The sequence below is a fragment of the Strix uralensis genome, chromosome 4, assembly GCF_047716275.1.
Source record: "Strix uralensis isolate ZFMK-TIS-50842 chromosome 4, bStrUra1, whole genome shotgun sequence".
NCBI classification, from domain to species: Eukaryota; Metazoa; Chordata; class Aves; order Strigiformes; family Strigidae; genus Strix; species Strix uralensis.
In genome coordinates this window covers 12,577,083-12,604,045 of record NC_133975.1, presented here as the reverse complement: position 1 = coordinate 12,604,045, position 26,963 = coordinate 12,577,083, and the positions used below count along the sequence as shown (strand labels likewise).

At 38.1% G+C, this 26,963-nt stretch overlaps 1 protein-coding gene across 8 annotated transcripts in view; it reads right to left on the bottom strand.

Moving 5' to 3' along the window:
- The window catches only part of ABLIM2 (actin binding LIM protein family member 2), a 149,933-nt gene that overhangs the window by 16,163 nt on the left and 106,807 nt on the right, over positions 1-26,963 (bottom strand). For 3 of the 8 annotated variants that reach the window (XM_074865675.1, XM_074865676.1, XM_074865683.1), the window contains 7 exons: positions 25,374-25,406; positions 22,578-22,698; positions 15,135-15,236; positions 13,828-13,881; positions 8,761-8,813; positions 7,999-8,146; positions 2,213-2,271 (listed from right to left, as the gene is read on the bottom strand). In XM_074865675.1, the coding sequence (XP_074721776.1) occupies positions 2,213-2,271; positions 7,999-8,146; positions 8,761-8,813; positions 13,828-13,881; positions 15,135-15,236; positions 22,578-22,698; positions 25,374-25,406 (570 nt within the window). The remainder of the gene's footprint in view (positions 1-2,212; positions 2,272-7,998; positions 8,147-8,760; positions 8,814-13,827; positions 13,882-15,134; positions 15,237-22,577; positions 22,699-25,373; positions 25,407-26,963) is intronic. The other 5 variants (XM_074865678.1, XM_074865681.1, XM_074865677.1 and 2 more) reach the window with 4 other exon arrangements.

Sequence of the window (26,963 nt, the reverse complement as noted above, 5' to 3'; positions counted from 1 at the left end):
ACCTAATTGCTCCAAGCAGGCATCCTGAGCGTTCACAACACCCATCAATCTATGATTGCAGAGATGGAGCTCTGTCTGTAGAAGAGGATGGAGTGCCAAGTGAGTGCCTGGGTCCTCATAGGCACTGCAGGTGCAGTTTGCTGCCTACCGTGAACTCCCACAGACCAGCAAAAGCTGGAGCTTGGATGTCACTCAGGGAGGCAATTACAGTGTCGTATCAACCCACCTCACCCCCAAGCCCTTTGGACGTTTTTGAGCTCTGAATCCTTGCAGCTTTTAATGATGCAGAAAGGTGTCAGAAAGACACCAGCCACCCCTGTTTGAAGACCTGGCAGTAAGGTAAGACTGAAATTGTCATATGCTTTTCCCTGTGATGCAGACGTCTTAGTGCCATCATCACAAATCACTTATGCTGCACTGAAACTTGTCTCATTCTGCTTTCTGCTTCACAATGCTGATCCCACTAAGACCAGGAAGAACTGTGAATACGTGCCATAGCTTTGTTTGACCCACTGTCTTTTTCCTTTGCTGGCCAATGCTATGATGAAAAACATTACAGGAGATCAGAAAAGCACTGTTATATGACTTTTTTTCCCCAACTCTCATTTTTGCCTGTTAGGGTATATCAACGGCGTGCACAGCTATGCTCACAATAACCTGCAAAGCTCCTTATTGTTTGGTTTTGGTTTATTTTGTTACGCAGCACTGGGATGGATGATTAAAAATAACAAACCACAAAAGCTGGTAAGAACCTGCAATCCAAACAGAGGACATCCATTCTGAGAAGAACTTTGGCCTCAAGGATTTGACCATGAGCAACCTTTTCAACTTTCCTACAGTTTTCGCCTGCGAGGTTGGACTCTTTAGGCGGGACAAATGCTGCCATCTGCTGCTTTCATATTAGATTGCACAGCTTCAGCCCACAAGCGCGGCCAACTCCACTGCTGATGGAGTTTGCTTTGGCCTCCTCTGTGTGAAGCCTTCTGATGGCTTTGGTGCCTCATCAGCGCAACGGCTGGGCGCAAGCTGGTACCTCACTCGCTTCAGGTTACTGGTAACAGTTATTCTGAAAAGTCAGAAAAAAGCTGTTGACTCGCTGGTGGGGACAGGTTTATCTAGACCCTTTCAAATTCCTAAATCTCAGTTGATCAAGTTGCAGTGCCACTGGTTCCTTCAGAGAGGAATTCAAGCAGTCAGGTATTGAAGCAACACGGGCACAATTAGTCTTGTAATATTAATTCAAAGGGATGGACATTCAGTAGCTACTGAAAAATTCATTTAGCTACTCTCTGAAGCTTTCTTGTAGCTTCTTCCAATGAATGACCTGCAGTTTGACTCTTACCATTGGGGAAGTTTAATCCTGCTCATGTACTTTTGCAGCTTTCACATCTTCCTTTGGAGAAAGGAGGAAATTTGTAATGAGGTCCTGCCCTTGTAATTTAGACACAAATTAATCTTCAAAATATAAGTGCATGTGCATCTATGTATTGCCAGCTTATCACTACTAACCATCATGGTTTTGTACCTAAAAATATGAACAGAGAACCCATAATGGTAGATGCCAGAGAAAAAGAGAGCCCACAGTGTCAAAGATGCCTTTTTCCTAAAGACTTACAAAAGTTATAAAAAAGGATTAGAAAAATAATGCCTTGTCTGATCTGATCGTAATTTTGTTATGCATTTTGGTTTTTAGATTGCTGCCTGCCGTTCCCTCTGTATCACTCTCTCCACGCCTTAAAAGTACGATGACTGTGTGTGTATATACACATATATATAAATATATATACACACAAGCATACTGGAAAAAAACAGAACAGACGGTTCAAGAAATGCAATGGACATAGGCTGTTCCACCTTTGCTCTAAGATCATTACTTGCCTAATTACAAGCCCAACCCTCTCTATCATTAATTCAAACTATACCGTGATCTATTAATATGTGCAGCCTGTACATTTTGGACCTTCGTTTGTTTTGGGAGGAGAATCAAGATTCCTAATGCTCATGATGCACACAATTAAAAGGAGAAGCCTCAGTCTGTCTTACTCTTGCAGACAGACAAACTGTAACCCACATAGGGCATGAATCTGTCAGAGAGGGCTGGCAGCCAAAACACCTTTGAAGTGTTATTACTGTGTAAATTTTCAACCTAGTTACTAAGCTGCCTATTTATGGTACACTTTTGCCTGGAGAATGCATTCAAATGTATACCTACCTGATGTAAGCCATTCCTTCCATAGCCAGGTAGAGAAGCAGATTTAGAATATGGAAATCCTGTAAAAGATATAACATACAGCTATATGTTTTGTGAATCCTTTACAGCCTACTAAAACACAGAATTCAAGAAAACATCCAAAAGTAGCAATTACAATAGCAATATGTACATTCTATTAGCGGGATGAAATATAACTAAGCAATGCTCATCTTTTCTCCATATTTGATGTACATGAACACGTGTAACAATGTCTATAAATAACAGCACGCCAGGATGCACTCACCTTACTGGGCAGGACGTGAAGAGAGGTGTGGGACTCATGTTACAGAAGCCTTATGCAGCTACATGATGCAAAGCAGATTTGAGAGCTTGTGAAATCTCTGCCCTCCAACTTGGTGTTAAACCATGACTTGAAAATGGATTAAAAGTACCATCATTTTAGACTTACATCACTTCTGACCATGATGTATGTGGTCTGGTTTTGGTTATTTTTTTTAAAAAGAAGTGTCAGTATTCTACCACTTAACCCACAAAAATTTCTTTCTTTAAAACTTCTACTGCTTCAAGTGGAAAAAAGCATAAATGAAGATATGACAATGGATAAAGTAAATCAGTGAGAGTATAAACACTCAAGAGAAAGAAAGTTTCAACATAGACAAAATTGTCAAAGTGGTGTCATGATGAACAAACTGGGTGTAATATGGTGATGAAACCGTGTGCTGTCACTATAAAACAACTGAAAAGCCTACTTTTAATATTGACAGTCTAATAAGAAACTTTGGAAGTTCCTTTTGTGAGTGAAAGGACAGAAAGTGTTTCTGATTAGTTTTTGGTTAATAAAAATAATGCTGAATAGAAGTGAGAAGCTGAATCAGTTTAAATTAAACAGAAGATGAACAAACACTTGTGTAATAAACATTCTTGATTCCACTAAAGGAAACTTTGATAAATTGATGCAAAGAGTTATACAGAAGTCAGTTAGCTCAAAGAACTGAATGTACAAAGCTTCTTCCTGTCAAAAATGTTAGCAATCTGTGTCCAAAGGGGAATGAGGGAAGGGAATCCAGACCCCACTGGATTAATAAATACCCCAAGGAGATGGTTAAGAATAAGCATACAGAAAGAAAAAACAAAAGATGGATCAGCAAAGAGCTCACAATGTGCTGAGATAAAGAGAGAACTGCCAGAAGTCAAGCTGAGTTAAACACTGAAAATGATATTACAACAAATAGCAAAAGGTTTTCCAGCTATCCAAATAAAAAAAGAACAAGGAAAGAAGAAATGGGATCATTGGGAGTTACACTATGTCAGTACACAGCAGAGGTAAAAGATAACCTAGGTAGGGGTCCAACACTGAAGGAGTATTTCACCTCTGGTTTTAGGAACAAAATGTAGACTACTGAATAAGGAGGGAAAACTAACGGAATAAGGGTACGCCATTGTATCACAGTCGTGATGGAAACATAATTCAAAGCACTTAATGTACTTACATCAAATTACAAGTCCAATACCTCTTACCGTTTCAGAACAGCAACTATAGTTTTTATATTTAAGAGGGGAAAAGATAATGAGGAGCTACCAGTTTGCTTCCAACAAAAAACTTAAGGAAAAACTGAACAAAAATATCAAAATAAACAGAAAATCAATTATATTCACATAGATTTTAACTGGATTGACATAAGTTAAGGACACCGTACCAGGCTGGCTTGGTAGCTTTCTTTGTAAGAAAAATGACTTCTGCACAACATAAACTTTACTGGATCTTATCTAATGTGGTATCATTACTGTGTTTGGTATTGGGCTGCATATGGAATTAATGCAAATCTGGAGAAGATGAAGTTTATCAGAGGAATTACAAGGTCAGTAAGGAAATAATGAAATGTAAGAAATGGGTAGTGAGAACTGAGCAGAGCTCATAGATGAAAGTGTCAGCATGGACTGGTGTTGAGTTGAAATTCACTCATGTTTTCTCTAATAATCTGGACACCAAAAATAGTAATGGGCTAATAAACTTTGCTGTCTACACAGAGTTATAAAGCACTGACAATAGAGAGGAGGACTGGGATTATCATAAAGAACTGGGATAACCTTGAACATTAGAGTAATAGAAATGGGATAAAATTTAGTAATTCATGGGAGAAGTCATGCACTTGGGGACTCATAAATACCCCAAACTTCTACTATTTAAGTTGAGAGCTCATAATTAGAAATGATGGAGAAGCAGACAGGCTTAGATATACAGCTCAACTACATGATGACCTTGAGTTGCTAATATAAGTGTAAAAAACCCCAAAAGTTGGAAATGTCTGTCCTGATACATGTAAGATACAGAAAGAACAGTATTTTCAGGCAGTGACAGGAGATCCTGTAGAAATCCTTTGTGCTGTTCTTGTTCATCAGTGTTCAAGAAGGTTAAATTAACTCCACCAGACCAGTAGCCTACCGGATAACTGGGGCAGTGAAAGCTCATCGCAGGAAAGAAGGCTTGATAAACTTGACTTACTTAATCTAGTAAAATGGAGATGATCTATAAAAGCAAGAGATGTTTTAGAAATATAATCAACCACCATCTGACGAGTGGTATAAAATACAAGCAGAACTTTTGTTTTCAGTCCCACAGGGGGTTTCCACATCTGATACAGGGATATAGTGATGAATGCTGAATTAGATGGATCACTTAGCTATTCCAGTTTGGAAACTAGAAACTTATCACTGCCTGTTATCCGAATGGTAGCAACACCAGAGGCCAAAGAGTATAATACCTGTGAGATAGAATGAATGTATCTGCAACAAAACTATCATCTCTGCTCCTGCCTGGAAAAAGATGCTGGTGTCGAACATCAGTGCAGAGTTCAATTTCTTGGCCTCTTGGCTACAGAGAGGATGGGTGAGACAGTTTTGTTCTATCGCCAAACAATACTACTGTTACCAAGGAAAAATGCACTAAGTTAAAGACCACTTTGAAAACAAACACAATTCACTTTAGCACGTAGCAGTGGAGGAGCTGCCTCCCAGGCTGCCAGGGCTGAGCCACATTCGCGGGCTCAAGCGACATCGTGTGGCTGGCTGGAAAAAATCCAAGAGGCAAATAAAGCCGAAATAGCCCAAAATAAGCTATCAAGAGCCACTGAATCCAGTGGGAACTGTACTTCACTTAGCTTCTGTTTCCCATTAACTTAGTTACAAAGTTAAACACATCTTATTTTGCTTCTTTTTTTTAATATAAAGGAAAAATACAACACTAAAAGCCAACAACCACATACTGTTCATTATCACATCCAACTGCAGTTGTACTGTTAGAGTGAATTTTTTGGAGTAACTGGCCAAGATAAAGCAGTATTTCTCTCTAATTAGGCACTATCTGAACATCAGATACTCTCTGCAAGGATATGGCTTCTGCTTTTTCCAATATGATATTCACTCCAACCTGGATATTCTGAGGTTGCCTCTCAGCACATCAGGGAGACATGAACAGCAAGGGTTACACACCTTGCTGGATGTTTGCTTTTCTAAATATGTGACATTTTAAATCATCAGTTATGGTAAATTATTAGCTATTAAACATCTACATCCACAGAAACAAGACGCATTTACACACATGGATGTAAGGAGATGCAAGCTCCACTCTAGATGCCTGCTAATTACACAAACCTTGTAGTGATGTGCTTTGTTGTTAGATGCATTCCTCTGGACATACAGCTAATGTAATGTGGCTAAATATCTTCCAGAGCAGAATAACCCTTCTCTGGTTTGCTCAGAGGCTGGACGGATGAATATAGGGCTGTTTGCACAGTATGTCTGGACACAGCATCAGAGTTCCACAGTCTGATACCTTCTAACCCTCTCCACTCTGCATGTAACCACTTGGCACCAAACCTGTATCTGAAAAGTTTATTTTCTCTGATACTCACTGTCTGTGCCACAGAGATGGGGCTGAATGTCAGAGTTCTCAACCCTAAGTGCAAGCGGCAGAGAAGCTACTCTTCCATGGCCAACGGGGCATGTGACAGACTACAAATATTCAGAACTAAAAAGGGAAACACTGAGTAAAGAAGGAATTATTTTGGATGTCCATAGGTATTAAAACAGTCAGGGGGCTGAATAAAATCATAAAGAAAGGAAGATAAAAAGCAGTGTAAATGTCATGAAAAGAAAACTTCCTCAATGTCATTTCTGTGTAGCTGCTAATTGGGTAACAGGGCAAACTTTCACAAGGGACAGAGAAATGCTGACAAAAATGAAAATGAACTACACAACATATGGCACAGAGGTGATATTGACCCTGACAGAGGTGTGAACCACCTTTTGCATTTCTAGTTTTAATAAGTCCACATTTCCAAGATAATCAAAAACATAAAAGAAATGCTGGCATAGAAGAGTGACAGGTATAGCAATATTCTCATGAAAAAAACTGACACTGTATGTTGTTCCGGTATAACACAGTTCTTGGTGTGCCACATACTTCTCCTACTTAAAATCTGCACTCAAGGAGTATTCTCTCAATACATATGGAGAAAAGCATCAGATCAGCTCCAGAAAGCTTCCAAACATACCCAATGTGCACATTACAATGACAGGTTTAGGTGTTCATTTCGGAGCAATGACTTATAGATGTTAGGTGAGGTGGCCAGACTTGGTGTCCCCTGCACAGGGAATCCTACAATACACCTTGTGCACATGTATGCGATGTCTGGTGAGGACTAAGGCATGAAATCCCTTCAAGGCAGACCAGTAAGACTGATGATCCAAAATAACTTTTCTTCTTTATCTTGTTACAGCCTTGTGACAGACTTTGTACCATCTGTTTTTCCTCTTCCTTGCATAGCTAAGCCATAATTTCCTTAATATAAGTTGATGGAGCCAGCTATCACGTTACCAAAATGCCCACAAGACTGACATCCTAGCCCTGCTGCCAGACATGCCTTGCATTGGATACATTCTTTTGGAAAACTGCATCCCCAACTTGTTTACCCCAGATGACCTGCTACTGCTCTATGGTGTAAAGTGGAGGAGGCAGGGAGAGAAATGGCCCAGTTATCTGTTAAAATTAATTTAATCTATTTTTTGTCATTTATGCAATCTAAAAGTAAAATTCAGACCCGATTCTGATGACCATTTCCTTCACTTCCTGACTTGCTGAAATGTGGAGTAAGAAATGTGCAGAATACGCTTTTGGTACTGACAGGTACTGACATATGGTCTTCAGACCAGTATTTAGTAAGAAAATTATACCATTATTCCACCTGGAAGATTTCTGTGAGCTTATAGGTATAATGTGAGCAGTAACAAAAAAGGCATATTCTAAGTTAGTCTTTGGAGCAAAGTGTTCTTTATGCTTATCACGATATGGAAGAAATGGCTCTACCAATATTCAAAATGCATAGTTTGTATCCAGGAGTAATTAGCACAAGTCAACAATCTGCCTGATACTACTATCCTGTCTATTGAAAATAGCATATAATAAATAGGCACCTTCATGTATTAATGAGAGGCAGGTTTTTGTGGTAAGGAATCTCTGCTCAGTCTCCAAAGAGACAATACACTTTCTTTATACAAGCAGTGTTTCTTCTTTCACTAATATGAAACTATAAATAGTTTCATTATTGAAGTCTGAAGGCACTGAACGTTTACAAGCCATAGCAAAACAAACTGAGAAATAGGTGTAACTACGATAATGAAGCATAAAGCCAACTAGAGATCTATGTGGATGTGGCTGCAGCAGGGTCACCTTCCTTTGCCACATTCCCACTTGATAGTGCCGGTGGGCAAGGAGATGCAGTACTCACGGGAGTAGCCAGCAGTCATGCCCTCCTGTGCCCTTGGGAAGTTTTCTCTGTCAGTTCCGGCAGTAAGAGACAGGGACCGTGTGTCCGAATCCGGGGAATTAGTTCTGGTGTCCATATCCCCTTTCAGAATAAGCCAACTGGTCTTTAGCTGGAGAGAGTAAAAGCCTATTACAAGATTCAGAATTTAACATCCAAATGCAGTTCTACTTCACCTGTCCAGGAAGTCTTGTGAACTGACTGTATGTTTATGCTCATTGCAACTTGTACCATCCTTTGTCAGATTACAAAAGTTGACTATATCATGACTTAGACATCACAGTTATCAAAAACTTTTAACTTTCAGCTGGGCTGAGGATAGTTCCTCTGTTAATTAATCTGCCCACTGTGCCCCACTTTAGAAGATGCACTGTCATTTTCTTAAAATTAATCTGCTGTTAACTTTTTTCTGGTATGTTAATATGCACCCTAAGTAAAAGTCCGCAGGTTTAGCTGAATCACCAATGTATATACCGAGACTGAGTGAAAACCCACAAGCTTATTGCTCTTAATCTCAATATTGCTACTACTTTCTTTACTGTAGAATGTATATTCTAAACCCTCTGAGTGAGAGATTAAGCTTTTCTATATCTTCCTGGAAAGACCTAAAAGTAGTAATGATTATTTCAGTTATATGAAAGAATATCTTTACGTATGAATGTGTTTTAAAAAACAGCTGCTTAAGAGAGATCAATAAACTACTCTTTTGTTCTTTCTGATCATTACCTTCTTACTGTCCTGATCCAAGCTTCCATCCTCTCCTTCTGATCGTCTTGCTGCTGAAAGATTAAGTTAATTTTAAAAAGTAGAACAGATTACATCTTTTTTGTCTTCTGCTTTCACTGTGGTTATGTTCCAAGTATTTTTAAGAGGGGAATAAAACCAAAAAAACCCACAGAGCTGGGCAGGAAATTTGATGTGTAGAGCTATGGTTTCACAGAATTACTTAAAATAGTTTTGAAATTATTACAGTAACACTCATCCTTTAGGTATACAGTGAATTTAGACAATCTATTCTTCCTGGATTTTGAACCTATCTTTTTAGGAAGAAACTACTTTTGGGGAATGATTGGTGGGAAGAAACCTACATCATAACTTAGGGACACATTTATACAGTCACAGTGCAGTCATTTCCCCATTCTTCTGTGTTACTATGATCCTGAAAAGTACATATGGTTGCACAGATACTTTAGTTTTCTGCACACCTGGGCCACCTACACTCCCAAAAAGGACAGGCAATGATGGTAAAGAAGAACAAATCTGGTATTACCTCTTTATGTAATCTGCAAGAGAGGCTGTGTCAGACTCCAAAATTCACAATTCTTTGACCAACCACTTTTCTTTTTCCCATTAAAGAGTCTTTTAACAAAAAAGTATCGTTGCTATTTTACTGTTGGTTTATTTTCTTGTAACTTTCCAACTTGCTGAGAAGAAAACTCAAAACTGTAAACCTAAAAGCTATTCATTAGATAGTTCCCAACCATCAAATGTGTTTTTCCTTGTCTATTGTTACAGACACTGAGTTAAACCTCAGGATCTTACAGAAAGGTTTTTTTTGTGCCAAATTTCACACAATTTCAGATAAATTTCCAAAATCAGAGTCCTACTTGCCTTCATATCACTCTGTGTTGTTTTGAGGAGAGTTTTAATGGTACAAATCTGGAGTAATGCAATGATCTAGCCCATGATTTTAAGCCCATGAGAAGTCATCGTAACAAGGGTGGTGTCTGCAATGCCTGAGGAAAAGGGCAACACAAAGAGCCCCATGCAACGCAGTGTAGCCAGAAAACATATTTATTAACAATAAAAATAGTATGATGGTACAAAAGTTAAGTCTCAGACTAGATTCTTAGAGGTGGAGAGGAGATTAAGTTGCACCACTGCAGAAGTTGCAGAAGTACTGCAACACTCCCAGCAAGTTGGGACCAACTCTGCCCTCTCTGTTTCCCCAGCCAGCATGTTTGCAGAGGATCTGCCCTACATCTAAACCACATGGGGAAAAGGCCACCATCATCAGCATTTCAATGCTATTCTGCTTCATTTCCTGGTGCCATCACACAGCTCACATACAGACCTTAACTGGTTTTGTCGAGGATGTGATACTTACAAAATGACAAATTGCAGTAAGGAAAACATCTATGGGTTAGAGGTGAAAATCTCTAACTGTAGAGTTGTTTTTTTCTCAATTTAATGTGGCAAAACAAAGCTGGGTCATAAAATAAAAACAGCATTATGAAAAAACCTCAAGGTTTTCACAGTAAACTAATAGCACCCTGATGAGGGCATTTTCCCAAGATGGGAAGCTGCTTGTCTGAGAAATAAATAGAAAGAAATATCCATATATGACAGGTGAAGAATAAAGTCCCTACATTGCAAGAAGGACTTAAACCTGGTTCACTGATTATTTTGGGAGCATACCTTAAATCACCAGTCAACCAGGTGTTCTAGGTTATATGTATGGATCTTGCTCTCACTAAATCAGAAATCCATATAGAGAATCTAATGTATTTTTGGAAATTGTTTTTGTTTCAAGATGTTGATGTTTTCAAAGGAAAAAACCAAGTTTAATTCAAAGCCGTTATTCAGAGATTTCAAATGTTCCACAGGATCTTGAGAGCATCTGACTTCAAAGAGATGAAGAAGAGTACAACCAAAACCAATAGGGCCATGAAGGCCTGCTCCTCCCAAGTTCCCGAGAGGGCTTTATACAATCCAAGTGGCATGAATTTCATTCAGTACTGAGCATTAGCTTCACCACTACAAGGGATACTTGGTTCTGCTGGGAACCCCAATGTGAACTGCAAGTTTCACACGGATCAATGCTAATATTGCCCAAGAGCAAACCTCTTAAATTATTTTTTTTTTAAACTTTGAATGATGTTCAAATATTTCTGAAACATGAACACAGGCTCCCGCACTCCTCACTTTCTGACCCCAGCTCTCAGTCTGATCTCTCATATGTCCCATTTTTCCACCACCTTTTTTTTTTTTTCATTCTGAAGTTGGGTGTTTATAATAGAAACACAGAAGCTGTAGCTACAGCAAGTCTGTTGGGCACTGCTGTAACTGAAACCTTTTAAAGGCAAATGTTTTGGAAGAGCTTCTTGCACGTTTTGTTTTAAAGAACATTTTTGTGCTTGTTTGTTCAAACTTGGTCTCTTCAGTGAAGGAATGTTCTCTGGCTCCTTTTCAACATGTATTAGTTCAGTGTCCTGTTAGCTTGAGGAGCTGAATCATCAGCTGCTCATGTGTTCATGCTTTAGCTGGGAGTTTTTCCAGAACAAAAGGTAAATTTTATTCATATTTTTATCTTAAAATTTATTTTATTGGAAAGAAAGTTCATTGATTTTGGGGGGTTTTTTTTGAGTTAATGATGTTTTTCTCTTCAGTAGAAAAACAACGAGCATGTATTTTCAACACAATCTTTCAGAACACCTATAATCTATAAAAGAAAGTTTAAAACATATATCCTTGTTAATTTATAGAGATTGCTGACTTGATAATTTAATTCTCCGCTCACTCCAGTGATTACTCCATACAGCAGAGCAAAACTGACATAATCCAGACTTTGACTGCATATCTGAGGGACAAAAAAATTGCTATAAAAATGCCTGGCCTGGAAGAAGAAAAAGCTGCTGCTTAGAATCCTCTTTGCAAACCCAAAATATCTATAAAATTAAATGACACAGCCAGGATACCGGACATCAGAGCCATTTCATCAGTTTGTGTAAATCAGTGAAGCTATGCTGATTTACACCAGATGATTGCACTTTTGCATTCGCTCGTGATCTTTCCAAACACCACTACACTATTCAACTTTTTCCTTTGTCAGTAACTTTTTGTTTTGCTCAGCCTGAGTAGTTGCCTCAAATGATTTGTATATCTAAGGACAAGAAGAAATTAGAGAGCTTGGGCAGACTATAAAGTTGGCAGATTACATGAAATCAAGCACTAAACCGAACAGATACTATCTTTTTGCCTTAGAGGTAACATACTAGTTTGTCCAATATTAGGATATTGTGAGCAGAAAATGTCTACCCAGACCTAAAGTGCACTGAAACATCAGCAAGTCTGACTTTGCTCAAAACCATACCCAGAAAAAACACAGAGGTTATCTAAATCTGAATGATCTGAACGTGCAGTTATTTTATCATGAAGCACCAGTTACAGTGAATGTGCACAGGCTGACTCACTCAGTTGGGAGACATCAGTTGACAATTTTCTTTCTCCTATTACTGTATCAGATCCAAACTAGAACTTCATCCAAAACAGAAATAACTGTTGTTTTCCACGAAAGATAGTATACAAATGATAACTACATAAAAGCATAATTTTTAAAACTGGGTTAACTGGATATTTTAAAATCAGTTAAAGTGCCCTGTTACCACTAAAGAAAAATGTTAAATGTATTTATCTTGTTCCAACCATGAGGGCAGTGATGTATCTGCAGTTCCCTAACCTTTCACTCAGGGAAAGTTACCAGCTATCAGCTAAACCCAGAGCACGGGAGAACAGACACATGGAGCTTTCTCACTCTTACATCAACATGGGAAGTCACCTCTGTGTGGACAGTGCTGCAGAAGGCAGTAGGATGGGAGGAGCTGCTCCAGCAGAGACACTGCTTACAGGCACAGCCTGGACCTTCCCTCGCCATGAGGAGTGGTGTAGCTTCGCTCTCACTCCTGTATCCCTGAAGATACATGCTTACATCCCCAAAGTGCCTTAGCTCACAGTGTGATGAACACCTCTCATGTTTATTTTATTCTCATTTGTTCCCAAGCAGGGGTGCAGTCATGATTAAAATAAAGTTTTTGGTGTGGGGCAGATTTATATTACCTATTTTATTTTTATTTTTGTCCTTTGCTTCTGGGTACAAGAGTACCCCAATCATGACTCTTTTAACCAGAAATGTACTTCTGCACTTTTCAGGCACCCTTACTGCAGCAAAATCACTACATATTTGTTTCTAAAGATTAATAGTGGAATTCAGTTTAAAAAAATGATTTCCCTATTACTAATCTTGTATCATGAACCAAGGCCGTTGTCAAACATCACTGAGAACACACAAAACCAACACGAAAATTGCACTGATGTTAATTAGTGAAATATAAAGCAAGAACAGAAGAATGCAGACTTTATATTTCTATTTTTCATATTTACTAGGGTCTTAAGTCAGATTTTCAGACAGATAAAACATCACATATTTCTTTCTGTTGTTTAGAAACTCAGACAGCAATCTTAGTGCTGGGTCTACCAAAGGTTTTCCAACTACATCTTGCCAATGTTATCAGTTACTGACTTTGTTTCTAACTGCCATGGTGTGACTACATTTGTTCTTCATATTTTACAGCTTGAAGAACTTGCAGATGAAAAGTAGATATTTCATATACACAACTTATCAATGCACATTTTTTTTCCCCAGCAATGTAGAAGTCAGAATTATTTGCAAAAACTAGATACCCCAAGTCATGGTCTGAAAACAGGAGAGAAAATTTCAACATTTACATGTGTTATATAATTCCGTAAGTAAGAAAACTAACTAAATTACTAACAGCTCTGAATTACCAAGACAAATAAAACTATCATTACCCTAGTCTTAGAGAACTTACTGAATCCTTGGACAGAATGTTATACAAAATGCTATTTAATTTTCACGTTACTTTTTTTTCATTTCTATTTGAGATTACAGGAACATAATGGAATGCAAAGACTACAGCAAATTAATTTGGAAGTCAATAAGCATTTCTTTACGAAAACATGTAGAGAAAACTGCAAGAGAAAAGCAGACTGTACCATGCTGTTTGTAGATAGGAGGTTTCCTATAGATGTTATCTTTTACGCCAGTGTCTGAGGAAGAGGAAAGAGAAAGGAAAGAATAAGAGAGTAAGCAAGCAGTTCAGACCATGCTGCTCTTGTCTCCTCTCAATAACACTAAAAATGCAAACGCTTCAGAAAAGACTATGCATTCATTCAGTGGTTTGTCATTCACTGGTTATTACAAGATAGTGAAGTTTTATTCATCATCTTTATACATTTAAAACATTGGCTATATCCACCTATGCAGCATAATCCTCCCTAAGTCATTCAAAATGCTTTAAGGCACCCTGAATGGCATTTATTTACTGAAATGTAGGTTGTTACATCTGCACTGCCAATGTATAGACATCAAAGAGGAACTGGCTCTGCTTGTCACTACTTAAAATAAAATTCATATACAGGTACAACAGACTACTATAATAGTCACGCTTGAAAAGGCACTTTCTCCATTAATGATGAAGAAAGTGTACATGTTCAGATTTGGATGTCTATACTGGAAATGTCCAATATTCTTATAGGAAATCTTATAGTTTGTCTATATTTTGAATTGTATTGTTAACACGGCCTTCGAGGAGTTTTTTGAAAGCCCCCAGAGGCACAGTCCAGGGTTCCCATACCATGTTGTACAGATATCAGATTTACTTAGTACTACAGACCTGAGCAGATACAATTCCTAATTACAGTACATTTACACAAATGTTAACCCCAGAAGCTAAACATACATAGACTATTCCACTGAACAGGTAGATGTGCTTAGCAGTCAAAAAGCTAAACAGTGTGGACATAAATTTAATGTGCTTGTTGACTGAATGTAACTCGAAAACAGTATAGTACTTATACAAAGACACAGCCACAGTGAGCTTCCTGGAGTTCTAAGTCTTCCAGCTATTTTCAAAGTCTATGTTAATATGACTCTTTAATTCAGAGAGTAGACGGATAAGGAAAAAGCCAAAACCAAAACACCTTCAGCCTTCCCTCCTGCACACGTATTCAACAGACCTATGCAGCCATGGCACTATAAATAATTGTATCTTTGTAGGCTTAATAACATTTGTCACTGTGTGCCTCCTCTAATGCAATTTTTTTTATATACACATAAGCACACAGCTCTCTCACTCCTTTATTTCTGACATGAAGTTTAACAGGTAACAGATTTTTCACTTAGACATTTTCTTCTCTTGCAGTTTGAAATTCACAAATCAGTGCAAAAAAAAAAATACATTCAGAAGAGAATAAACAGGTGTCAGCAATTGAAGATCAAAAGCTAAGCAGTGAATGCCTACCTGGAATATGGAAATGCCTAGGAGCCTGCTGATAGACAGAAGGTGAAGATTTGCTGTCTGAGTACATGGATAAGCTTGGAGTGCTCCGACCACTTTCACTGCCTCCAAGGGGAAGAGCAAAGAAAGCAGATAAAAGAAAAAATGGAAGGCAAAGTAGAGTATTTCAAGCATAAAAGCTTGTCCAGAATGACTTGTTAATCCAACAGTTTTAAATATATGGTTTTCGTAAAACCCATTATTTTTCAGCACAATGTACTAGCTTGAATCTCCAAACATCTCATCAATAATGAATACCTGATCGATAATATCAGATTAAACTGCCCCACTTTGAAACTGAAGTTCCTCTTTCAACAACACTTTAATGGAAAGAAAAAAAAAAAAAAAAGGATAAGAACATCCACAGTCTTGTAATGTGTTTTGCATAGCCTTAACTGAATATTTTTAAAAGCTTAATGCTATGGCTCATGGCCTGCCCCTGAAACCAGTAATGAAATAATTCAGTAGTGTTTAAGTTATCTCAAAGCAGGACTAGACCAAAAAACAGATGTTACGGTTAAGTCAAACATTCCTGCATATATCAGTGACAAAAACAGATGTTGAAATTTGGTTCTTAATTGCAAACTTTTCCCACAAGTAACATGCCACAGCATTTTTTATTTATGCAAACAAAGTTGGATTATCAAGTCATGGTTCTATAATGCCATAGTCACTTCACCAGATTTCAAGATATACATAGGATTTATCCGTATCCATTTTTCCACTTGTTTTGTCAAATGCTTATTAGGTGTCATTCATTTCCTCTTAGCTTATTTCCCTGAAGCATACTCTATGGCATTATAGTGCTGCTTGGCAAACAAAAAAGTAAAGCTCTACTTTTTTGGGACTTGTAAAATCCTATTAATTTACAGCACTGTTAAGCAACTGGAAGCCAAACATGACATTTATTCTAACATAAAATGGTTGTTAATTCACTGTTATTGTTTTAGTGTGGATGAAGCACAAATTTAATGGCTAGTAACAATGAAATTATAGCAAGTTTTTTGGGGATAAAGAAAGTGCAGCAGCTCAGAGCACGAGATCTGTAACTGAGTTCTGCCTTCAGGGAGGAGAAGTTTTATAACCATAAAACTGCTGGATTACCCTAACTGTCTAGGCCATGCCCATGGAGGTGGTCTCTGCCTCTGCTGACAAGCAGTGGATGCATGGTCATCGGTCTGTCACCAAAGCCAGACTTGACATGCACCACTGAAGTCAGCTGGGTACCGCAACTGAGCTCAGCGGGAGCAGAAACAGGCCAGACGACATCAGAAGAGAATGCTGTGCATCTCATGATGATACACTAACTAATCAGCTCTACATTTTGTGTCTGTTATTTTCACAGTTGGTGAAAAATTAAAACTCAGAAACTATTCAGCTGTTACCACTGTATACCAAATAACAGTGATTTCTTGTTGAAAAAATGTAATCTGAGCAGCTGAGAAACTGAAATCTCAACTGCACATGCTGATAGCCAATGGTCCTTCCAAAAAGTAAGGGAAGAATTATGGAATTACTAAAAATCTGGTGCATCACCACCAGCTTGCAGTCAAGTTGTCCTCAGACAAGGAACCAGACAATTATTCAGTTTCTTGATTCCTGCTTTGCTCTTGGAAGGAAAGAAGTGGTGACAGGTTTTCACTGCACATTTATTAATTTCCTCTTTCTTTGCTGCTTGCTGCCCAGATGCGTGATCATCCTTACTAAATGGAAGAAGCCAGTTTGAATGCAAAGAGCAGTAGGAGACACTTAAGTAAGGTCCCTTACAACTCCAAAAACCTTAAAAAATCTTGTAATGTCATTCATCCAAATGTGATGTTACTATTGGAATTTTTTATTTGAAAAAGAAAAGGAAATTTTTCAAGTGATTTTCACAGTGTATTCATTCCTCATTTACTTAAAAATTATATGTTAATTATATATTATTAATATATAAAATATATTCATATATGACCTGCCTGAACAATCACTTAATTGAGCAGTGACCCCAAGGTGCTGGTATCTTACACACATAGCGAGTCGTTCTTCAGGGATAAGGTAGAGTGTCAGTGAGGAATCATGAAGAAGCATTGATTAAGAGGAATAAACTTGTAAGAAAACAGGATGCAAGCACAAGCACCAGAGGACAGCAAATCTGCAAACTGCTGAATGCAAGGGTCATCTGTGTGGAGCAGTTTGCATAGCCATCACCTCTATCTTGCTCAAAAGGGAAGAATTAAGGATGAAATGAGGGAAAAGGTTCTTCCTGCAGCCCAGTCGTACAAGCCGATGCACATTTAAACTTTAATTCTGTCACTGATTTGGACAAAACCCACAAGAGTAGTTGTATTTCACATTTTGCATACAAAAATAAGTATTCAACAAGAATACAAACTGAAAACCCGTGTAGAAAGTTCATGTGGAGGAACTACAGTCAGTCATTTAAACTAGCCTATAATTAAAGTCGCTAAAATGAGACTTTGCCAAGAATTTGTCTCTTTCAAGGTTTGCCTGGTATACACTGAAGAAGAACTTCAAATAAGGTCTCAGAGAAAATACAACTACCAGACTGATTTTTCAAACTTTTGGTTTTGCCTTCTGCCACAAGCAGCTAAAGGCTGTGATCTGCTCTACTGGTCAGTGCAGAGCCAAAAACCAGAATCATGAACTCTTCCTTGGATTTTGTTTAACTTGGAAAGAATCTGGAAAGGTTTACTTTGAACTTGAGTGTCAACCACAAAAACTTCCTTGTGTCTTTTGGCTGCTGACGGGGTAGGCTGCTCTTTTAACCTTCTGTGTGTGGAGCCAACTGACCAGAGCTCAGACCATGCTCCCTTTTCAAGGGATTGTCAGCAAAAGCATGATATTGTTTATACCTCCTTTCTAGTCAGCTTTTATCTTATCTGGGAGGATGGGAAATTTGCTAACAAGATACAGTAAGAGCTGTCTAAGTTCAGGATTGAACAAACAGATACCACTGGCCTAATGAGAGAGATGTCAGACGCCGACTCCTGAAACTGAATCCTTTAATATCTCTGCACATGGTGCATTAAACTAGACAAAGTTTTTTGAAGTTTGATGACTAATTCTTTTCAAGCTTTCAAAGCCAAATAAATGGGCTTTGCAAGCTGTGCTCCTGCACTAGAAAGGCAAGATACTTTCCACCACATTTTAAGTAAGCATTTTCTCAGCAGGACTCAGCACAGCCTGGTCACTCACTGACTCCATCACCTCAAAAGGAAGAGTTACACCAAGTGTAGGTACTTGGAATATCACACCCTATGATTCACAAGGCATGAACAGTAAAGATTTCTTGAAGTGAGGCTGTCGCAGGATTTATTTTTAAGACATTCTGAAGACAAAAATCCTTAAAAGAGCACAAGCAAATCATTTGTCTGCATGATAAAGAATAGCTCATACTATTACCCTTCATGGGAGCTAGACTACAGTATACTGAAGAAAGAACAGGAACTCGGTAATCATATTTTCACTGGAAAAATGATGAACCATGTCATTCTCAGGAAGAATATGAAGCAAACTCAGTGAATTCAAAAGGAAGATTCTGCCTGTTTTAATTTCCCTAGGGTTGTAACATTTCTGTCTCCTGGAAGCTTAAAAGAAATATTTTTATGACAATTGTGGAGCGCTGGTTTTACAAAGATTACTTCTAGCATTATTAAGCTGTGTATTATTTTTGGATTTAATCACATTTTTTTAAATGAGCATGATTTCACTTTGTTAAAACTGAAGTGGCAACATAATCCTTGGTCTGGATACAAAGCCACTATTGGTACAATCCTACTCTTCCCACACTAACCAATTTGAAATGAAAAAAGTAGTACATTGACACCCTCAAAAGACTTCTCCAGATAAGGAAAAAAGTCTGCAACTCAAAGAAAAGAATTCAGAGACCTTGAAGAGGATGGGGGCAAATCAGACTCGTTTCAGACTGAGATGTTAACTCAGTGTAAAACAGTGGATAATCTATACAACCTCTGCAGGGCTCAGGATTACCTATATAGGAAAATTATAAACGGACCCATCTGCCTCATAGGATTGCTGTGAGGCACTGTAAGTTACTGCTTGCAAAACATTTTAGCTGCTTGATAAAAAGTGCTGCAGAATTGCAAAATATTATAATTTTGAGCACACTATTAATAATTGTTTGGGCACAAAGAGCTGCCACTTGAGGATTTCTTCCTCCAAACAGCAGCACTAAGTAATTGCTGCTGCTCTGAGCAACAACAGGTAGCGCCGAACAGAAACTCATTTTAACAGGAGTGCTGCTAAGCAACTGCAGGCGGGCTTTCAAACAAGAGCTTTCCATAACGTGAAATCGTGCACTGAGGCACACAAAAAAGGTTTTTCTTACTCAGTATATCGGGTTGGATAATATCATCCAAATCTAGAGGACAGATCAAAAAACTGTTCAAGCAGTGCCTCAGAGAATACCAGGGTGTGTGCCAGCCTTCCAAGAAATGCAGTGGGGGTGACTGCTTGTGGTTGTGGGAAGAAGCTTTGCAGGTAGACTTTAAAATGACAACAAACAGTTTAATCTTATCAGATTTTTCCTCCAAAATTTTCTCTCGGGGATCATATTTGGAAGACTCAAGCCTGATTCTGTTCCTGTTATACTAGTGACATTCAGCTGACTTTGGCAGAACTGATGCATTAGTGCCCAATGAAGATGCATTAGTTATTTTTCCAAGGGCAATGAGTGCCTGCTATTCACTTGAGTTTGCAAGTCTGGTTCCTGCAGAGGGTCACCTCCTTTTCTGTTATGGTTACGAGGGCAAGAACAACAGTTTTGCTTTATTAAATCAAACAGTACATGAGAGTCAAGGAACAGGCATTGAAAATATTTGCCATTCATGTCTCCTTCCAGTTCATATTGTTACTAGAGAGGACAGACACAGGGGAAGACATGTGGTAGCTGAATGTCTTCTCTTTCTGACATTTAACTAACTAGCTAAAAAAAAAAGCCTTTGCCTCAAAGGCTTTTGGCATTCCTCAGTACTGTCTCACATCTGCAACATGAAGGTGATTAAAAGTTAATATCCACTACAAAAAAAAAAAAATAATGGCAAGGAGAATAGATTCAGTTATTCTGTTATAATGTGTGGCACAGATTATTTACTAATCAGTGCAGTTATATTGATTTAACTAGATTATCTAGCATCATTTTTGGTAATGCTACAAATAATATGAAGATATCTAAATGTAGGATAAATGTAGGTTAGATGGTTATAGATAACTGATCATCCAATGTTGGATCCCATGTATAAGCTTGTTATAATATTTATTTAGCATCACCAAAATAGGGTAAGCACTGTATTTTAGAACAGACTTTTAAATTATTCCCTCCCTCATTTTCATTATAAAAGCTAATTCCTTCCCTCCACCCCTTTGAAAGACACTTAACACTTACTGAAAAAAAGCAAAAATAAAACAACCCATACCCACTCAGTTCTTAAAACTTACACAGTACATCAAGAAAGCACTTGCACAAAATTAAGACAAATTTTATCCAAGTGGAAGCCATGCTTGCACAGACATAAAAGTGGAACACATCTGAATAAGTCTACAGTATCACAGCACGGTTTTGCATTCCTGGACCTTACCTTTGAAGAAAGGGATGTAATGATGTCTGAATGTAGATGTAGGGCTTGGGTGTTGGGGCAGGGAGATGCAGCTACTGGTACCAAGACTCTGAGTACCAGCTGGGGGCAACAGAGAGTAAGTGAAAATAAACTATTTAGTTCACTTACTGAAAGCCACAAATTACAATGCCATCCTTTTTTTTCAGGAACATTTTCCTCCCGATGCTTAGAAAACATATAGTTTATATTTAAGACTTCATCTTTCTCTAGTTATTGCTAAAAACATCACAGTGGCCATACTATGTGGTTGGCCAAGGGACATGGGCCTTCTGCAGACAGAAATGCTGATAATGTAACGCATCAGAAAATATTCCAGAAAAGGCACCACAAAAAGCATAGCTGCACTCAGGGGAAAACCTGCATTTTTCAAAAGCTGCAAGAGGGAATGATATATGCTCATAATGGATCTAATGAAATGAAATGGGGAGAGCCTTGTCTCTGCTGAGAACTGTGCTATGAGTGGGTCCAGTTCTCACTGCCGTCAGTGCACGCTGGTAGCATTTAGTTCACAATGCACCAGAGCACTCAAGTGCATGGCTAGTTTAAGCATTTGAAGAAACATCATGAAGTTATTTGAGCTCTGAGAGTTAGACATGTTATTAAGTACTTTAAAAAATGTTCTCAAAAGTCATCTCTATTTGCTTTGTTGTAATAACATCCTGATAACATATTTTGGAGGACTAATGGCAATTAATAAAAGTGGCAATTATGATGACTATCATCTAGCTGTAAAACATTAGAATTTGGAAATTCTTTCCTCCTTCCTCCTTGCTTTAACAGTGTGCAGCTAAGCTTAAGCATCACACAGCTGCCAAACTTTCAGCGGAGACTAATCTTTCCTCTCTTTAATAGATCTTTGATACTCAATCTCATTTTCACTTTGTCAAAGACTTTATGCAGTACAAATACTCAATTCCTGTAAAAACTGTTTCTGTTACCCGTAAAATTTTCATTTCCATTGGAAAGATTAAGAACTCCCAATTTCCAAACTAGTTTATCATTATAATGTATCCCCAATGAAATTAAAAGACACCAAGAAAATAATATAAATGCTCTGTATTCTCCACCCAAATGATGGGAGTGGAGAAAAATTAGAATGAATTTTGAGCAGTTTAGTTGATTATTTCTAAGGATAAAACTCTGTACAGTGCCCAAATATGAATGGGCTTTTGTAAGGGACTCCCATGCAAAGATCAAAAGGAGGTGACCCCTCCTCTCTGTGTGATAAGAGCACCAACACAACTGCTACTACAGCCCAAAGCTGCAATAAACATTGCTGTAAGTTCTCAATTAAGGCAACTTGGCCTTCAAAACCCAGTCATTAGAACCCCTAGTCACTCCTCCAGCTCTTGCACTATGGAGAGGACATACAGACCATAACCCTGAGGTACAAAAAAGGAGATGAAGTCACTTGGTCACCCTCTTGGCTTTGCGTGCATTCACTGCTACCATGCTGTACCTTGAAAGAGCTGTGGATTGAATGTGTAGCTTCAGGCAGGATGGGACCACAATTAAGCCCTTTAAACTCTTCTATCTTCTGCTTACAGATACATAAAATCAATCTTTCTAGATACTTGTTTTCATTTTCTTAGATGCTCATTCCTGAAGTACTTGTTTCCTTTCTCCCCATAGGACTCTGTTCACCATAAATAAATCACTGCAATGAACTGCTACTCCACCTTAAACCCCTGTCTACAAGAGTCTGCTCTACTTATAAGACAAAGTAGTGGAAAAATCTAGAGAATAAGTAGGGCTGCTTTTCAATTACCTGGTCTGCTGTAATGCTGAGGAGAATGGGAGGTTGGAGTGTAGCGACCATAGCCCAGTGAGCCAGCAGAGCTAGGACTTGAAGTCCTGTACTGCTTGAAAGATCTGTCATCTTGGTCACCCTGAGAGGAAGAAAGGAAATATATGTCATCAGGGAAGAGAAATAACTTCTGAAACAGGCACAATATGACATTTCGTACGTTTCTGTGCAGTGTAGATGGAAGTCAATGCTGTCAACACTCCATGCAATCTCAATGAAATGAGGTTGCTTTCAGCTGTAAGCACCTCTACCACAGTGTGACTGAAAGAGCTCTGCCAAGTATCAGAGAACAGTCATGTTCCCAGGAAAGTCAGCACATACATGAATTTAAAATGACAATGTAATCTGAAAAGAACATAACACGGTAGAAGTGTTGTTTCAGGACAGTATAGTTCCCTGAACACACACCAGTGGGTGGAAGATGAAATCAGGTTAGCGTGATACTGCTATGGTCACTTTGTACTCATATGAATGGACGCATAATGGCTACAGGCAACACAAAAATCAGCATTTGTTGGCTTCATTACATCACAGAAACAACTGTGTCTGCTGTACAAATTGCCCAGCGTACCATATTACAACATGGTCATTACTAGCTAGGGAAGTGATATAAACACTCATATATAGCATTAGCATTAATACCGCAGCATTGTGCAAAGCAAGTCATACAACCCATTCCCACTAAACCCTTAGCTTTAACCACTTAAAACCATGTACACCCATTCCAATCTCGTCACTCCCTATAGCTAGTTAAATTACAATTGCAATTTGCATGTAGTGTCTTCTTAACAGTAAAAGCATTACTGAGTGAATCAGATGTGGAAATTACTTTTTGTAAACTAGCTATAAAAGGAAATTCAAATTTCTTGTTTCTTTTAAGACAAGCAAGAACTGGCTTGAGTTAACTACAAATTAGAACAAACCAATGTAACCTGCAGATGCTCCCTTATGGAAAGTCATGCTCCAAAAAATGTTTCCCCTCTCCTGTTCCAGTAGGAGTGAGTGAAGACAGGCTATACCATAGCAGGTATTAGTCACCTGTCATGAATACTGGGACTTCTTTAGGCATCTGCATGACTCCCACTGGATCATTCATCATTTAAACATAGGATATCCTACTTAGCCCCATCATCATCTCCCAGATTCCTATCAGGACAACTTAATTATATCCATCCATTCATTTTTAGATGAATGCGGTTTCCTATTCAGCTTCTCCTTGACTCCACAGAGATGTAGAATGTTCTTCCATCATTGTTTTTTCTCATCTTCAGGTATGCTCCATCCCTTCCACCTCACCCTAAAGTCACTGACTGCATTTTCAGAAACAGAAAATCAGTTTTGTAGAGTGGTAAGTAGCATTATTGCTTTAATATCCATTTCAGAAGAAATTATACAAAAAAGTGAGAACAAATGATGTCTTCCCAAGCATGCAGTTTTGCAGGCATTCTGCCACCAACCCCTCTATGCCCAGTTTGAGATGTTTCCTTCACAAAGTAACTACATTAGTTAATACCCACTATAACCCTTGTGAAGAGATTTATAAGCACTATAGCAATGCCTCTAGAAAGTCTTGTAACGATATTTAAATATTATATGAGTGTTAGCTAATGGTTGATGATGTGTCTGATTGTATGATACAGTGGAATTTTCCCCTAATAAAAATCCTGCAACAAAATTGGTGACAAGTTTGCAGATGATGATTCCTGAGCCCCTGATCATAGACTCTTTAGAGAAAGACAGCAAGCATGGCAAATCTGGATAATGTGGGAGCATTCACATAACACAAGTCATGGCAGCACCAACCTCCATACCAGTCACTTTTGGAATTTAACAGTATTGACAATTTGATAACTGGTAGCTAATTTAAACAAAATTATTATAATCTTCCAAAACATCAAGATTTCATATTGATTGTTTCAGAACTTACCTTTTGTGTACTTTGTGTCTCTGTAAGGAACAGTCAATCATGTTCATGACATCCATTATTAAATAAAGCACGTTTTTATTTTTAAACTATCAATAACATTACATCTCTATTGGTTAACTTCTCTGTTTAACCAGTGGTTATAGTCACAGTTTGTGATTTATAATCCTTAACAGAAATTCTCCATTCTCCACCAATACCAAAATTTTGCAATACATAAAATTGGGATAATGGAGAAATTAGCCAGGCCTGTGATATGTAATTGAGCTACTATCTGGGAAATGATGTGAAATGCTATCCCTGCTTCCAAGGTGATGTTTCTTGAAACAATGACTGGCTTTGATCATTAATACACATTCAATAAAATACACAGACCTAGAAGTTCAGGTATGCACAAATGATTTAACATTATGTGTGCACAAATAGTATAAGTAGTTTAACTATTTGTGGAATTAAAAAAAAAAAGAAAAAAAGAAGAGAAAGCTATGCCAAGCATTAATCCAACTCAAGCTGGCAGCTTTAAATGTAAACTTAAATCATATTTCCCAATGTAATTTATTTAGTAGAGCTTGGAGAAGTGACCACCATACAACCTTTATTTTGGAAAGCAGAAAGATGGATGACCATGGAGGTAGATGCATACAGATGACAATCCAGAAGCAGAGCACGTATTCAACACAAGTAACACTGTGAAAAACATAAATGATAAAACCCCATGCACTGTAGAGGTAGGAGGCAAACCCCACATTTCAGATGCTGCTGGTAATCAATATGACTGGGTTTATGCATCACAAAATGGGTCAGAACAGGAGAACAAAGGCATTGGGGATTACCTCAGTAGGTGTTGGAGAGAGCAACTGAGGTGACTGCAAACAGCAACACACAACAAATTAGTGATACAAATTCATGCATGATGTTACTTGTGAGAACTACTTTTAAAATATCAATATCCATGTATAACACATGATAGACTTAGGAAAAACACCTGTCAATTAAGTCAGGGCAATTTTTCTTTGTATTTGTTTTTTAATAAGTAAATAAGGAATAAGATATAAATAATTTCATATGAAGCTTTTGTTGATTTCTCTACTACAAAATCCTGGGTCTGGTGAGGCCAGTCCTGTGTCACAGAGTACTGCTAGTAGGGAAACTCCCATTTAAAGCAACTGCCTGAAACTACACATAAGCCCCAGCTAAATCTGCTTTGAAGCAAATCTAGACTAGAACTTTGTTGTTCAGAGCTGATTGTTCTAAGGGAAAGTAAAATATCTGTACTATTGTGGTGGTTTGACCTTGGCTAAATGCCAGGTACTATTTCATTTTTAATTAAACATCATGTAATTTGACAATTTGCTGTTTAGTCATTTTCCTTTCAAAATTAAACGCTATGTTTTGTGAGTTGAGCAAATCTACCGAAACTAGTGCAACTGCAGGTAGTAGCCAGGATGCTGAAATTTGGAAGACAGGATCTTTTTTTTCCCCTGCCAATATCAAGGATATAAATATTTGGAGCACCACGAAAATGTGTATGTTGGATTGCGAGCACCGCCCAAAATCACCTCAGAGCGGGTGCAATGACTGAGTCCTCACAGGAGCTGGGTGGAAGGTTGTTTAGTCTATGCACCTCTGCCAAGTCTAGATGAAAATGAGCAGTTGAGGAGGCCCACAAACATTATCAGCACCCACGAATTTTGACACAGAAAGGAAGTGTTTATAGTCCATAAGTTCAGGGCTAGGCAGCAACTTTCGGTTTTGTGAAATCAGAAACCTAAATACCATTTAAACCCTTTACCAGATACAGTCTTAATTCTTTTAGGATGCATTATAATGGAGCTACTGTGGTTCAGCATAGTACAGAGAGGGGTTGGAAAAGAGTCTGCAAAACCTAAAATATGGGCTGCACTTCACCTGGGAGAAGTACTGAGACTTTAGTGGTACTGATAAAGTGTAAATGGTGTAAGTGATAGCAGGACTACGGCTATTATAAATAGTATGGCTATTATTTGTAACATTTATTTCTACCCATTCACTTACACCTATAGAGAACAAAGCAGACTTCCATTCTAGACCCTTGCTAATATACTATATATTATCTTGCTAATATACCTAGTATATCTAAGAGGTTTGATTTGTAAAAATGTATCTAAAATTATAAAAGAAATCAGAAATTCAAAGGAAAGGTAGATATGGCTAGGGAAGAAAAGCTAACTTGCATGACAGGTTATATACAAATATGCTTCACAAAAACCAGAATTAGTAAGATTATGTTAAATTAGATTTCATTAGCACAAACTGCGTAATATTAGCTCTGCATATGAATAGGTTGAAATGCATGAATGACATGAGAATGAACTTTAGGGACAGCTGAAAGAAATTTACACATAGGAAAGTGATACCATTGTTGTGTTACCAAAATAACATGG